The 17,281-nt window shown below is 44.3% G+C and overlaps 1 protein-coding gene across 1 annotated transcript in view; it reads left to right on the forward strand.

Moving 5' to 3' along the window:
* The window catches only part of scn8aa (sodium channel, voltage gated, type VIII, alpha subunit a), a gene marked incomplete at both ends in the record, with an annotated part of 99,758 nt that overhangs the window by 35,400 nt on the left and 47,077 nt on the right, over positions 1–17,281 (forward strand). Inside the window, 2 exon segments of the mRNA XM_084333161.1 lie at positions 5,559–5,765; positions 10,528–10,809. Coding sequence (XP_084189287.1) covers positions 5,559–5,765; positions 10,528–10,809 — 489 coding nt within the window.

Below are 17,281 nucleotides of genomic sequence, written 5' to 3' on the forward strand. Positions count from 1 at the left end.
TAGGCCTTCTCGTCGTTGTCGGAGATCAGCCGCACCACCACTGTGTCGTCCGCAAACTTCACTATGGAGTTGGAGCTGAACTTGGCCACACAATCATGTGTGTATAGTGAATACAGCAGGGGTCTCAGAACACAGCCCTGGGGGGACCCGATACTCAGGGTGATGGTGTTGGAGGTCTGACCCCCCACCCTGACCGCCTGGGGCCTTTCACTCAGAAAGTCCAGTATCCAGGCGCTCAGAGCGGAGCTCAGACCCAGCTCGATCAGCTTGTCCACCAGTCTGGTGGGGACTATGGTGTTGAACGCTGAGCTGTAGTCAATGAACAACAGTCTCACATAGCCCCCCTTCTGGCAGTCTAGGTGAGAGAGGGTACTGTGTAGTACTTGGGAGACTGCATCGTCAGTGGACCTGTTTGGCCTGTATGCAAATTGCAAAGGGTCCATATCACTGGGTAGGGAGGCACAAATGTAATCCTTAACCAGCCTCTCAAAACATTTCATGACCACAGAGGTGAGTGCCACCGGTCTGTAGTCATTAAGACCTGTTGGGGAGGATTTCTTTGGTACCGGTATTATAGTGGACACCTTGAAGCAGGCAGGGACCACAGACTCAGCCAGGGATAGATTAAATATGGTGGTGAACACTGGGGCTAGCTGGTTAGCACAGGACTTAAGTATATGTCCTGTTATCCCATCTGGGCCAGCTGCCTTTCTGGTGTTCACCCGCATAAATGCTCTTCTCACCCTGCTTGCAGACACACATGTGCCAGTGAGATTTCTGTTTCAGTGGCAAAAACAAGCACTTTGAGTGCACGTACGTTACTTGGTAACCAAATAAAAGTAAGAGGTTGTTAGGAACCGGTTACAGGTAGGCTAAAATGCACAACACGGGAGACAGAGGAAATTTCAACCCAGAAGAACATTTAATAATACATTGCAAAAGGTTTACGCACTCCAGTGCGGTGTGTGTGTGTGTCTTGAGCCTGGCGGGTGGGTATCCGTGACCGGTGGGAAGCAGGAGGGTGAAGCAGGCCGTCATTAAACGAAGATCTGACGCTGATGCATGGAGATCCTGGTCTTCTTGTAGGTGGTGTGGTGATTAGACGGCAGGTGCGGAGACACAAGCCTCTTCATACGAGGGACAGCAGAGTGGAGGGAGAGGAGGCTTTAAATATTAACAGCGCAGTGTGGCCAGTGAGAGAGATGAGACAGGATGGGAGAGAGTGTCCCAGGCAGCTCATACCACTATCTTTGAAATTCAGCTTCCAGAATACAGACCCTTGCCGCTCAGTTCTACAGTATATCTTCAGAGTGATGCTTAGGTTCACTGTACAATATTCATTGTCAGATAATCTGAATAATTTGCTGTTGCAGCAACTGCAATTGGATATGGCTTGAAGCATGAGAGAACGAGATCCTATTTTTCATAGTTCAACCCACCAGTATTGCAGTGAGTGGTTCATCACCGCCTGCCCACACCCTCTGCACAAGCATTTGAGGTTTTGATATAACTGTTCATATAATCATGTCATGGATGCTCAGGGCATATTTATGGTAGTGTGTCAGTATTTAGACGCATGATGCTTGGATGTACAGGAAGTAGCACAGGAAGACGCCGGGAACGAGACCCTTACTCAGCTTGTGTTGCTCGTGTAGGGAGTGTCGCTATGTGTTGCGCTGGATACGTTCCCCAGCGCTTCATGTAAACCACATTCATAATTTATGCGTGAGGGAATTGCTCTTCTTCCTCCCAGGAAGTCCTCTCTGCTTGGCTCTTCTCCATGCAAATAATAGTCCTCTTTCTGGAAAGGGGGGGGGGGTGCCTCTGCTCCACTTAGAAACTCTGAACCACATCCATGATCTGAGAAAAAAAATATATAATTATGCATGTAGCACAATGCTGCAGCATGCCTACATCATGCTCATATACAGTATATGTTTCTCAAAATGAAAGTAGTTATCACATTGGACATTTTTGAAAAACCATTTAGGAAGCCTTTCCCCTCGTGGAATGTTCCGATTTGTTCCGGCTTGGCTCCGCTTCCCAGTCTCCTTACATCCCATCTCCACCGGGAACATCCCAGTCCACAGAGATTGTTGGCTACAGTGTGCACCGGCTCGCTGGGTATTTTGTGTGTGTGTGTGTGTGTGTGTGTGTGTGTGTGTGTGTGTGTGTGTGTGTGTGTGTGTGTGTGTGTGTGTGTGTGTGTGTGTGTGTGTGTGTGTGTGTGTGTGTGTGTGTGTGTGTGTGTGTGTGTGTGTGTGTGTGTGTGTGTGCGTGTGCGTGTGTGTGTGTGTAAAAGTAGGTCAAAATGCAGATCTGGTGGTTTGATGAACGACACAAACTTTGGGCCCATGCTGGGAACCTTGGGAGGTACAGAATATACCGTATGTGAGATGGTTGTTGTTCACACGAGGAATTGTTCTTGATGCCATAAATAAAGATAAAGATGATCCTTTAATAATCCCCTTGGGGAAATTCAGGTGTCAAAGCAGCATGGGGGGGGATACAGGGGGGAATACAGAGCTTCACAGTCCTATACAGTCCAGTATCTATATACACTATAGATACAATATAAAATATAAATACAAATACAATATAAAAGTACAAAAAACTGGGCGCCCAAGTGGCGAACCATGTAATGTTCTGCGTCGCGAAGCGGCCGACCCAGGTTTGATTCCCGGACCCGGCGTACTTTTCCGAATGTCTTCCCCCCGCTCTGTCTCCCGTTTTTCCTCTCTCTCTCTCTCTCTCTCTCTCTACCGGACTGCCCGTTAGTAAAAACAATAAAAATCTACCAAAAACATAAAAAAAAAAGAAAAAAAGAATAAAGTACAAAAAACTAAAAGTACAATGAGTAGACGGGCAGCTGATTGGCGCAGTGGGCAAGGCGCTCGCCTTTAACGCAGGAGACGCTGGGTATGAGCCTAGCTCTCGGCGTTGCTACCGGCTGGCCGGTTGTTCATACTAACACAATTGGCAAGTGTTAGAGGGTGGGAAAGCCGGTGGGTGGGGATTTGACGTTGTGGACAGCGACTCCTACAGGTCAGTTTGGTGACACCGGTCCGACGGAAGTAGGAAGTAGCGGGGGCAGCGTGAGCCTCCCATGCGTTACTCCTCGCCACTGAGAGTTCGAGCTGCTGCGGTGAAAAGATGCGACAGGCTGCCTCCTCGTGTACCGGAGGGGACACGTGATGCAAGGCTTGTCCTCACTCCAACAGACCTGTGGGAGGCATAGTCTAGTAACGATCAAGACAGGGGAGGGAAGAATTGGATAATACGAAATTGGGATGGGAGAAAAATAGAAAATGGGGAGAAAAAGTCGATAAAAAAAGAAAGTACAATGAGTACACATGGATATGAGTTCTCACTTCCAGAGTTCTGACAGCGATCATTCTGGCAGCAGGGCCGGTCGTCCGAGCCCTTGGTTGTAGAGCCTGATGGCTGCCGGTATAAAGGACCGGCCCAGGCGATCCTCTCAGCCATCACCTCTAGATTAGCCAGCTCACCACCCACTACGGAGCTACCCTTCTTCACCAGCTTGTTCAGCTTGCTGGAGTCCCTCGAACTGATGTTTCCCCCCCAGCACACCACAGCAAAAAAGAGGACACTGGCTACAACCAACTGGTAGAAAGATAGCAGCAGTCGGTTGCACACGTCGAACGAGTCTCCTCAGGAAGAACAGCCTGATCTGTCCCTTCCTGTAGAGCAGTGGTTCTCAAACTTTTTACACCAAGTACCACCTGAGAACGTAGCTGGCTCTCCAAGTACCACCATATGACCGGCGTTAAAATACAGTCTATTCAGCTATGCACAGTTCACGCAGGAGGCAAATGTATTCCTAATACCATTATTTATTGTTAACTTTTGTCAGACACAGCCACAATGTACAAAGGGATAGCACTAGAACTAGCAAACGCTTCCACACAACTCATACAATGCAAGGGGCATTGAGAACATAATAACTAACATTCTCACATAGCAAGTGAGAAAATTAAGAACAACTGTATTTCAGCAAATGTACTTAATTCTCTCTCTCTCTCTCTCTCTCTCTCTCTCTCTCTCTCTCTCTCTCTATCTCACTCGTTCTCTCTCTCTCTCTCTCTCTCTCTCTCTCTCTCTCTCACAGCAAGCAATTGTCCGTCATTCTCTCTCTCACACACACACACACACACACACACACACACACACACACACACACACACACACACACACACACACACACACACACACACACACACACACACACACACACACACACACACACACACACACACACACGATTATTTTGTTACAAAAACTTAATTTCCTGCATTCTGGTGCAGGAATTTTTGAATTTTTACGCTTTAAATGCCAGTGTTTGTTTGTTTGTTTTGTTTGTTTGTTTATTTACACATATAAAAACAGTTACATATATAATACAATATAGTCCACAAGGGATGTGTAGGAGAATTGCCTAAAAACCCTCAAGGGGCTTGCATGTGGCATTCACCAGGAAGCAAAATTACATTATATCAAGATAAATATAAAATATAAAATAAAATCCCCCCCCCCCCGAACAAACAAACACACACAAGCAGGCCTACATAGACACCGAAGTAGGCACCCCATGCATGATGGCATCACAAATTATTGTGATGCCAAAAAACACACAAAAAGTAAAATATTTACAATATATCAAATGCAAAGTAAATTTTTCTGGGGGGGATTATTACAGGCTAGGCATGTGTCAATGATTAGCAGCAACACATATTTTGATGGATTTTTTGTAATGTCAGATTTAACACCAACTCTTTTCAGAAAAGTGGGAGTATTTCATTTTTTATCTGACATTACAAGAAATCTAAAAATAAATGGTTATGATCAGGGCTGAAGTTGAATTAAAGATTTATGACTGTTTAGACTGCATTACTCTCTGTCACAGTGATCTCCTGGTTGTTCCCCACTTAGATTATCTAACTATCGCGCTGCCGCAACCAGAAACACTGGCCTGGCCTGCTTCTAAGTTCAGTGGCCTTTTTGGAAATGTTTTCAAGTACCACCAGCAGTACCACCAAGTACCACTAGTGGTACGCGTACCACAGTTTGAGAACCACTGCTGTAGAGCGCCTCAGTGTTGTCCGACTAGTACAGTTTTTTGTTAAGGTGTACTCCAACCAAGGAACTTGTAGGACTCCACCATCTCTATCGCTACCATCTCTACCTCCTCCCCTCTGTGACAAATATGACATGGGACGGCAAAGCTCCTGGTTGTCCCAACACTCCAGGGAGGCACAAGCAAACCATTAGCACTGTCGAGTACACATCTCTCCAAGCTATACCCGGTACAGTTTGAGTGATGGACATTTATGCATTGCAAATTGATTCAGGCACTGACAAGTGGCTCTCGATCGAATCTCTCATTTATCCTCTCCTCCCCTCCTTCTGACGAGTCATGTGAGCGGTGAGGCCAACGCTGAGATTTACAGGGGTTAAAGGTCATGTATCATATTATGTCATCAGTGTCTCTGACACGCTAACCCCCCCTCCCTCTCCTTTCCCCCACCTCCTTCCAACAGACCTTGAGGGCAGCAGGGAAGACCTACATGCTCTTCTTTGTGCTGGTGATCTTCGTGGGTTCCTTCTACCTGGTCAACCTGATCCTGGCTGTGGTGGCCATGGCCTACGAGGAGCAGAACCAGGCCACCATGGAGGAGGCGATCCGGAAGGAGGAGGAGTTCAAGGCCATGCTGGAGCAGCTGAAGAGGCAGCAGGAGGACGCTCAGGTGAGCCCCTCTCTGCTGTTCAGCCCCTCTCTGCTGTTCAGCCCCTCTCTGCTGTTCAGCCCCTCTCTGCTGTTCAGCCCCTCTCTGCTGTTCAGCCCCTCTCTGCTGTTCAGCCCCTCTCTGCTGTTCAGCCCCTCTCTGCTGTTCAGCCCCCTCTCTGCTGTTCAGCCCCTCTCTGCTGTTCAGCCCCTCTCTGCTGTTCAGCCCCTCTCTGCTGTTCAGCCCCTCTCTGCTGTTCAGCCCCCTCTCTGCTGTTCAGCCCCCTCTCTGCTGTTCAGCCCCTCTCTGCTGTTCAGCCCCTCTCTGCTGTTCAGCCCCTCTCTGCTGTTCAGCCCCTCTCTGCTGTTCAGCCCCTCTCTGCTGTTCAGCCTCTGTTGCCATTGGAAAAAAATCACAATCAGAAATATTTAAATGTTCCTAATAAAATGCATTTACTGGAATTTGTCTTGGTGACATCGGTTCAAACGCATTTCAACAACTTGCAAAAGGTCTACAATATGACTGACAAACATGGTACACTGACAACAGGACATTACATACAGTGCACAGGGACAGCGTGACTGTTGAATATACTTAACACATTGGGTGCCACGCCCCTTCCGGGAAGTGCATCTGGCCTTGCCGCCCATTAACCCCATGTAAGCGCTCACATTGTTTGTAGAGCTAAACCTATATTTTATATTATAGCTATGGATCTAATAACACTGTCGATTGTCAGTGAGTTGCTTCTGGTCAACATGCAAAAAACTGATTATTTTTTCATCCGTACATTTCCGTTTTTTACCGTTTTGAATACTAATATAGTTTGGGTGATTCTTAGTAATCCCAGGAAAAAGACGCGATAATAGCGTTTTAGTGGAATCCACTTATCACGTTGTAATTTTTCGCCTGATTATCGAATCTTCCTGAAATCAACGCTAGATTATCGTTATTATCCTTCCTCATGCACCCATGAAATGTGGTTTAGAGCGGCGAGCCCGAGTATGCACAAGGTGCCGCGATATATTATGAATGGCAACAGCGAATAAAAGAAATACTGTGAGAAAAACTTAGATCTACGTTCCCGGCACTCAACTGTCGGGCCACAGAAACGTAGGTCTACGTGAACGGCACCCAAAGTGTTAATAGAATACGTAAAGATTAGATTTGACTATAATAGCATAACGCATGTTCCATTACAGACTGGAAATGATTGACTATGATGGAGGCCTTTATGAGGCCGACCTATGATGATGTCGGTGATGTAGGGCTGTCACGATTCGTCACCCTATCGACATTTTGTCGATTTGCATATTCATGATCGCTGCGTCGTATTGTTAATTCTATTTGCCTTTTGCGGTGGAAATGGCAGACTGTTCAAAGTCATAACATTGGGCGGTCAGGTGGCGTAGCGGAGATTGCGTTCGTCACCAATGCTGGAGACGCTGGGTTCGCGTGTTCGAATCCAGCTCCCGGCGTTGTCACCAGCTTGGCTGGCCGTTCACACTAATACAATTGGCAGTATTAGGGGGTGGGGAAAGCTGGCGAGTGGGTCCTGGGCGTTGTGGACAGCGACCCCTACAGTTCGGTCGGGGCGCCTGCTCAGCGAGGGTAGGATCTGGAGAGAGGTAGTGCGGCCTCCCACACGTTACACTCTCCCAGTGAGAATCTGCGCGGCCAGGCTGGCTGCCGGCTGGCTGCACATGCGTCGGAGGAAAGCATGTGACAGTCTCCGGCCTCTCGGACCAACAGTAGGGGAAAGTGCGCAACAATACTGTGCGGATGGTCCGGCCGACCTCGGTGCCCAAGTCCTGGTTGGGCCGTTTGTATCCAGCGTCTCCCCGTCCCTCCCCTGGGGGCCGTCCATTTCATCTCTCCCGAACCAGCTTGTATCACTTGCTGCGTCATATTCATCGTGTTTACTTCCATGTTAGCTTGCAGCTCCTTCTCCAGCCAGGCCTCGCTGCGGTCCAACAACACGTTAGCTTGTATCCCTTGCTGCGTCGTATTCATCGTGTTAACTTCCATGTTAGCTTGCAGCTCCTTCTCCAGCCAGGCCTCGCTGCGGTCCAACACCACGTTAGCTTGTATCCCTTGCTGCGTCGTATTCATCGTGTTAACTTCCATGTTAGCTTGCAGCTCCTTCTCCAGCCAGGCCTTGCTGCGGTCCAACACCACATTAGCTTGTATCCCTTGCTGCGTCGTATTCACCATGTTAACTTCCATGTTAGCTTGCAGCTCCTTCTCCAGCCAGGCCTCGCTGCGGTCCAACGCCACGTTAGCTTGTATCCCTTGCTGCGTCGTATTCACTGTGTTAACTTCCATGTTAACTTGCAGCTCCTTCTCCAGCCAGGCCTGCGTGCTAGCTTGGATAGCCCGTATGTTAGCTTGGATAGCTTGGTTAGCTAACTCGGTAGCCCGTGTGCTAGCCCGCATGTCCTGGGCGATCTGCATTCCAACTTGGATGTCAGCCTGTATGTTAGCTGCCCACTGCGTCATGCTAGTCTGAATCATCTCCAGCGCCACCATTTGTACTTCTTCTGTGGTCGCTTTTCTCTCACCTTTTCTCGTGTTCATCCCTCCTCCTCTCTTATATCCTTGGATTGTCACTTTTTATTTCGCTTTGAATTGTTTTACTTCCTTTTCTTGATATTCACAGACCGGAAGCTCTTTCATGTGGCTGCTCACCAGAACGTCGCAAACCGGAAGTTCTATGCTACTCTTTTTGACATGGATTACGCTAATTTGCTTTAACAATCCTGATTCCTGAGCCTATTTTATTCAAAAGGAAGATATTGATTTAAATATGTATATAGCCTATATATAAAAAAAAAAAATTTTAATTGTATCTCCTGTGCTGGCACAAGCACTACCATAGTGTGGAGTGGAGAGATAACACACAATACATATAATAATTCATGGGAATATATAAAAAAGCTATTTATGACCGGTAAAAGTCTCTCTGGCTGGTAGTTTTTTTTAAATCTAAAACTAAAAAGGATGAGGATACTCATTAAACATTTTGAAATATTCAACTGCAAATTTAATCAATTGTTGTTGACTTTTCTGGTAAATTAATGGTTTAGATTAATCGACTAATCGATAATATAATCAACTGATTAATCGATAACAAAATACTTGTTAGTGACAGCCCTACGGTGATGTCATTGGGTCTCATTCTCCAAAATTTTTCAAAGAGTTCTCTTGGAAGACTTATCTTGGAACCGACTGAGACAGAATCAATGACAAGTTCACTCTGAGTCCTGAACGTGCTGGTAATATGTCTTAAGGGGCTGAAACAATTGCACCTTTTATATGATCTGATATCTGCTTGGAGAATGACATTATGTCTTAAACTCAAAAGCGCGTTCCCGTTCAGGTCATTTGCATACAAAACAACGCCTCCAGAGCTCCTTATAAGGCAAAGTAATGACGCAGCTGTGTGGAAATGGATGCGGAAGTGCCTTGCGAGTCTTGCGCGACCCATCGAAATGAGATTAGATTAATGTATTGTCATCATATATAGTACAGCTCGTGGTACACCTGCCGCAGCGCATGCGCACACACACACACACACACACATACACGCGCGCAGTATAGGCTTATTATTCCATTAATGCCTACGGCGTAATGAATGAACGCAATAGGCTTATTATTCCAGTATGGCCTACGTGTCTAATGAACAGTATAGGCTTAATATATTCTAGTTACTTGTTGCATTAGGATTTAGTAGATACTATATGCTCTGCCCTACGTACAGTATAGGTACAGTCTGTACTTATACTGTACGTAGGGCAGAGGCAGAGCATATATAGTATCTACTAAATCCTAATGAAACAAGTAACTAGAATATATTAAGCCTATACTGTTCATTAGACACGTAGGCCATACTGGCGCACACAAGACTTGTTATGGAATATTAATGAGTCTATTTCCATGCGATTAGCTTTAGTTCTTATTTATTTATTTATCCACTGTCATTTCAGTGTTGGTGTATAGGCTATATAGTGTATTTCAATATAAGTTTAATTGATTAATGATATATTCGAAGGAATGCAGGTTTATAGCTATATCAACCCCCTCCAATGTACAGTAAATGACCAAGTATGGTTTTGTCAATATTCCAATGTACAGTTTTGCTTGTACAGTGTCCCCCACCCACCCCTCCACCCAAGACCTGCATTCTTTCAAATGTATATAATTAATCATTAAAACAGATGTGTAACAAATAAGAAATACAAATTCCACAGAAGGCATTAAATAATTATTATTTTCAATCATTTCACAATAATTGCATAATTGTGTTTGAATATCTGAGTAATTAAAGTAATTATACATTTGTCCAAAATAGCTGGTTCAGATATGGTTAAGCAGCTGCCCTGTGATCAGATGAATCCATATTATTTATTTTTCCGACATCAAATGTGTAATTTCTTATCGTACAAATATTGTCATATTTATTTTAATTATGATTAAGTAATTAATTCCAAGGAGGCCTGTAGTGTTAACATGAAGGAATCACTATGAGAACACAGTCTGTCAAGTTAATACAATTTTCAATTAGTCAATCAATCATAAGTATGCTCCTCAGCACTCTTAAATCTGCTCTCAGCCACGCTCAAATCTGATCTCAGGAAAATGTGGGGACTCGCGCTACCAGCCCTAATATGTCTTAAATGGGCAGAAATCTGCCTAAGAGGAAATTTTTGGTCGTAAATTCGTTCGGGAATGAGACCCATTGTTCTAACTGTGTCTCTCTCCCCCTGCGTGGGTCTCCCGGCAGACCGCTGCCATGGCGACCTCGGCGGGCACAGTGTCGGAGGACGCGGTGGAGGATGACGGAGAGGGCCACCTGTCGTGCAGCTCCTCCGAGATGTCCAAGCTGAGCTCCAAGAGCGCCAAGGAGCGACGCAACCGCAAGAAGAAGTGGCGTCAGAAGGAGCAGGACAAGGAGAAGGGCGACACCGAGAAGTTTGTCAAGTCGGAGTCGGACGACGGCTGCAAGAGGAGCCGCTTCCGTTTCCCCGACAACCGCCTGGGTCGGAAGTCTTCCATCATGAACCAGGTGAGGAGGAGAGGGTTCATGGTCTCTGGTCGCTGAACGGACCAACGTGTATATCTGGTGAAACCGCGGGAATGCAGAATATAGAGCTTTTGCGATGTTTGAACCTGGACTTTTTTCAAAGTATTGCTTTAGCTGGGGGTCCCGATTGTTTTGTAGATTGGGGTAGTGGTCATATAGCCCTCCAACTAGCCCTCCAGATAGAAACGGCTCGAAACGGAGGGGTATAAGGGAGAAAATAAAGGACTTACATATCTGTAGTGACATGTACTGTATATTTTTTACATACATGATACATATATATATATATACTCTATATATATATATGTAATGGATGGTACCGCGAAGCGCAGTCACAATGGACTTCAGATGTTGTGAAGTGACTGGGGTGAGTAGCGGTACTATGGGTTAAACTCACTCTCACCCTTAACCAGTGTTAATTTGGCAGCTATTTTCATTTTAGTTTTAGTCTTAGTCATGTGTCAAGTGCTCCTTTTTGGTTTTCATCATATTTAGTCATCTGCATTTATTTTTCGTTTAGTCAGTTTTAGTCAACTAAATGTCTGAGCATTTTAGTCTTAGTCAGTGTTAGTCTCGATTTTGTCTTTTTTGTTTTTGTCTAGATTTAGTCGCAGAAAACTGATGATTTTTGTCTAGTTTTCGCTAATGAAAAAAAGGCATTTTATATTTTTTTATTGTAAATAATGCAATTCTATTTATTAAGTATAGTCTAGCCAAAACCCTATCAGCTGATTCACAATAAGTTCAGTAGAAGGCTAGAAGCTCAATAGTAACCAAACATTCCTTGAAATGGTCAATAGATTCAGAAATAGTCAGACATGGAATGGAACATATTCTGATTTAAATTGCTTATATTTTTTTTTAACCAACAAAGGAACATTAGGATAGTGTAAATACACAGTACACACTGATTGCAATTCTCACTGGGACCTACTGTACAAATTTCACACACGTCACACACACATTCCCTTTTGTCCCTCGAGTCATACCGTAGATCGCTGACGTCATTTTAAACTTAAAATGGCGGCCCCCATCAGAGCATTCGGGTAACAACATTAGCTTAGCGAACCTGCCACCACACTTCTATGTGCATAAAGTGTGGTAACAAAATATCACAGCCCCTAAGACTGGGAGTGTTCTAACTCTACTAAGCATGTACCCAACATTATATGAAAAATAAAAAGTCATTACGACGTTTTAGTGCACTTCAAGCTCTAAAGGGCTTCATAACTTATAGCAGGGTCAATCTCAGTGTTAGTACTCGTCTGTTTCTTTTCTTTTCATACCTTTTTAAGTGAACGTGGTCTTGTCCTTGTTGTATCCATGTGTAATGTTGATAGTAGTGGGTGTACACAGATGAAAGAGAGCAAGTCTGTGTCTGGGATATAGGTCCCGACTCCCAGGCTATTAGTTCTTCTCGCAGTCGCAGCCTAGCCATCCTCTCAGCCTCTGTCGTCTTAAATGCTATGTTCTTTTGGTAGAACTGTTCGGCTGCCGCAGGAGTGTTGAGAGAGTAGCAGATTCCGTTCATGGTTATTGGTATAAGCTGTAGTCACGAGAGACCTGGGACGCGGTTTTTAGCCTCACGTATGTTATGTAGCTTGGCTTTTAGTGGGCCATAAACGCTGCTGAGCTTAACCCGGAAACAGAAATGGGAAATGCTGAAATAATAACGTGACTTATTCTAAAAGTTATAATTATTTTGTCTCATCTTGTTTTAGTCAACATAAATTAAGAGAGAATTCGTCATGGTTTTTGTAAACTACATTTTTGTGTCCTCAGTTGTGGTCAATGATATTTAATTAATAATTGAGTGACGTTGGCTTCACATTGATTGATTGATTGAAAACTTTATTAACAGATTGCAGAATGGGTACAGTACAGTACAGCTCAATACATACAATTGTTAAGGGAATGCAGACCAGAGAAAGATTTTCGTCTTGTTTACATCAGGGTCCCCCATTTTCAATTCATCGTAACATATATGACATACATGACATACAGATAGACAGTACTGCTACATCTATACATTTATGACATACCAGATTTGCAAATACAGTACTGTTTGTGATACAAAAAAGAGTCCAGAAAAAAAGAGTATATACATTTGGCGTAGAAACTGTACATTGGATTGGGTAGGTGGGGGCAGTGATGGGCAAGCTACTTGGAAAATGTAGCAAGCTACACTACAAGTTACTCTCGATTAAATATAGCTCAACTACAATGGAAGCTATCCCCAGAGAAATGTAGCAAGCTACACTACAAGAACATGGCAAAAATAGCTAGCTACATCTGCACTACTTTTTTTTTTTTTTTTTACTTCGTGACCAAGTTTCCACCAAACAAATAGGCAGGAAAAAAATTCTCAGTTTGATTGTTTATTATAAAACTGAAACAAGCCCTCGGTCTGGCTTTTTGTGTCATCCTTTTAACATGAACTTGTATTACACACTTCTTCAATATCTATATATATAATTGTTTTACTTCATTTTACTAGTATTATGCTACCATGTATATACTACTACCAACTATGCTAATATGTCTATACTACTACAGTATGTACTCAGAGTATAACACTCAAGCTTGACACTGACAAACAATACTACTTATCCTTGGCTGCTAGATATGTACCACTCCTACTGACTTGTTGTACACAATTTGTAAGTTGCTTTGAATGAAAGTGTCAGCTAAATGACCAAATGTATTTAAATATGTAACTCACAAAACATTCCATGGCCCCAAAATCATGTGGGGACCCCCCCTGGGGGGTCCTGTCCCACAGGTTGAGAACCACTGCTTTTCCATATTTTTTTCTTTTCTCCACCCCAATAATATTGTTCATTTTCTGCCTACAGTGAAACATCATGATAGCAGCTATCTTAGTTAAAGCTGTTGACAAAGTGTACTGACTTGTGTGCTGTTTGGGAACAGTTGATTTTCATCAGCTCACCTGAATGTGTCCTCAAGTTAGTGCTGGACGTGTTGAGAGAGCAGCATATGTTTTAGCCGTTTTTTCAGTCAAACTCATAAATGTGTCCCAGATAGGGCCATGGAGAGTCATTGTTGTTATTGACATCATCATCTTCATCAATGCCATCGAACCCCTCTGCCATTTCGCATCCGTTAAATTGCATTCATTCAATACGTCTGTGTTTTGATTTTCACTTCCTGCTTTGCTGCTGGAGTCCCGCCCTATCCTGCCTCTGATTGGCCTACCCGTAATGTTTTGGCCTACCATACCCAATCGTGAGTCGTCACTCATATCTAAACAAACCAACCAATCATAGTGGGTTTTTTACGGGGAGTTTTTTTTTCTCCTCGCAGATCTTCTAGTCTAGACTGTTTCTCCCGAAAGTAGCGTGTAACGTTTCTCGTCGCTACGTTACTACTTCATTCTATAAATAGCTCCGCTACAGAGATCGCTACCCTGGTTAAAAAGTAGCGAGCTACCAGCACGCTACTGAGAATTGTAGTTAAGCTATGTAGCGTCGCTACTTGTAGCTAGCTACTGCCCATCACTGGGTGGGGGGGGGGGGGGACTGTACATTGGAGGTGGTTGGGTGGGTGGGGGGGGGTCTTCAATAACGTGACGTCACGTCTCGTTGTCGTTGCGGGAAAAAGTTTCGTTGACGAAGATCTTTCGTCATCAATTTCATTGACAAAGTTAACACTGCCCTTAACTCATTCAGCGCCAGCCATTATCCTCATCCCTGTAGTCAATGGGCCACGCTTTAAAAGATAGGCATTTTCACTGTGCGTCACGATGTTTGCAGAGCTATATCTATATCAGGGGTGGCCAACCCGTGGCTCATGAGCCGCATGCAGCTCTTTGCCCGTCAATGTGCGGCTCTTCCATCCATACAAAAAAGAAAATATATATATATATATTTTTTTTGCCCTTTTTTTACTTTTTTTTTCTTTATGTCACTCATTCCATAAGGACATAGAATAAACATTTACATTTATTTTTAAATTGTCCATTGGCATGTTCTTGGGATCTGAATCTAGGGACATAATAGATCAGTGTCAGAAATAGTGTGTCTGTTACTAGGCTTGAGTAAATTGTAATGAACCAAAGGAGAATATCAATTCTATTTAATTTTTCTTTATAATAATAATGGATTGGATTTATATAGCGCTCTTCATGACACCCCAGTGACACCAGAGCACTTCACAGAGTCCATTATTCGTTCATACACAGTCATACCGGTGGTGGTAAGCTACAATTGCAGCCAGAGCTGCCCTGAGGCAGACTCACGGAAGCGTGGCGAATAATCATCGCCTACAGCCCCTCCGACCACCACCAACATTCATTCACATGCATACACATTCATACGAGGCAAGTAGGTTAAGTGTCTTGCCCAAGGACACAAGGGCAGTGGGATGGACATGGGCTTGAGCGGGATTCGAACCACCAACCCTTCGATCATTGGACGACCCGCTCTACCCCTGAGCCACGCCGCCCCACAATCTTTTTTTCTTTGACTGTGAATAACACCATGCTAAAATTGACCAGACCTGAAAAATCTAAGCAAATGAATAAAAGGAAGATTATTAAACAGAAGGTTTTGTAGATACAGTACTGAATTCTGCCATCTTTTTTATAATGTAAATTTCTCCACCATTTTTCATCGTATTGCAACACCGTTTTTTGCAAGACGTTCACAGAAAGGTAGAGAAACTAACTGCATTCTGTTTTATGGCAATAACGTTCAGGTTTGTGGGAGATAATCCCAAAAAATAAGAGAAATAAAAAAGTTAATCCAGAAGTCAGATGATTGACAGGGGCTGGTGTGAGCTGGGTAGGGTAGTTTTTCGAAATTCGAAAGCCCTGAGTCTCTTCCTTCAAAAGACTACACTAACTTTTGGCTGTGCCACTTCCTCCTGTCAATATGCGCCGGTTTCCGACTCAATGCCCTGAGATTTCTATAATGTTATATTTCACTAATAACAGTTAAAATAATTGGTAAACAAACGTAATGCTGAAAATATACACTTTTACTGTATATCTCGGGCTTAAGAGGTTAACCCTGTGAGGCCCAAATTAAAAAAAACATTAGCAACTTCAGAGGCCAGAGGGTGGGACATATAAACACATTTACTATCAAATAGCATTGTGAGGCTGAACAACAGGACCAATTGACTATAGGCCTACATGTGCTTAACATTCTTTCTCCAATTTTCTGTTTTTCTCCCCGTCCCAATTTAGTCGCAGTGCCAATTCCCCCACCTCCCCTACCTGGCTGCTGTATGCATGTTCTCCTACGAGTCGGTACAAGGGCGTTCCGAAGCCAACCGCGCGCTTCCTCCGATACGTGTGGCGACTGCCAGTGACGTCTTTTCACTTGGCAGCGAGGACTCTCATTGGTGAAGTGTAACGCGTGGGAGGGCACGCTATCTCCACCAAGTCCTGCCCCCGCTGAGCAAGCGCCGAGACCTGACCTGTAGGCGTCGCTGTCCACAACGCCAGATTCCCACCCACCAGCTTCCCACCCCCTAATACTGCCAATTGTATTAGTATGAACGACCAGCCAAGCTGGTAGCAACGCCGAGAGCTGGGCTCGAACCCAGCATCTCCTGCGTTGGTGACGAGCGCAATCTCCGCTACGCCACCTGACCGCCCTATAAACATTCTTTTTTTAAATGGCTAAAAGTGATTTTGTAATTTTGCAACCGTGGGTCTCACAGGGTACTTTTAACCCTGTGAGGCCCAAATAAAAAAGACATTAGCAACTTCAGAGGCCAGAGGGTGAGACCTATAAACACATGAAGGGTGCCGTGACTGAAAAAAAAGGTTGAGAAACGCTGGTATATGGTGTGGCTCTTTGTGGTACCACAGTAATTTTTGTGGCTCTTAGTCTCTGACTGGTTGGCCACCCCTGATCTATATTCTATATTATAGCTATGGAGACAATACTCTGGCTCATTTGACAGTCACTATCTCTCTTCCAACATGTATACGTTCGCGTGTTATCCCGTGGTGAATATTGTATAGTTTCAGAGTGATCCAGGCTAATTCCTGGAAGCTGAGTTATGGAGCGCTATGTGCATTTTGCGAAAGTCGTTTGTGTTGCTCGCCTGGACACGATATTATTTCCAAATCAAAGGTATATAATAGGTATTAAGTTTCATCATGAAGGCATCAAAGGGGGGGGGGTCGTTTTGTGACGCTCTGATCGTCAGCAACGGCATACGCTTTTAATACTACATACGTTGATCGTTGCGATCGATGTGAAATCATTGTTGGATCAAAGTAGGATTGATGTCATATAGTCCTTACCTTCGCTAGGAGTTATTCCAAAATGAATATTCCAATTGTCTGATTGCGATTTCCAGTATTGATGTCCATCGGGTCCCTGACATGAAATGGCACAAAATATGCATCAAGTGTGCTGGACGCGTTCCAAGTTGCTGGAATGAAGCGTTTCACTTGCCGGGGTCCAAATTCTCCGTC

This window comes from Notolepis coatsorum (assembly GCF_963971535.1).
Source record: "Notolepis coatsorum genome assembly, chromosome: 17".
NCBI lineage: Eukaryota > Metazoa > Chordata > Actinopteri > Aulopiformes > Paralepididae > Notolepis > Notolepis coatsorum.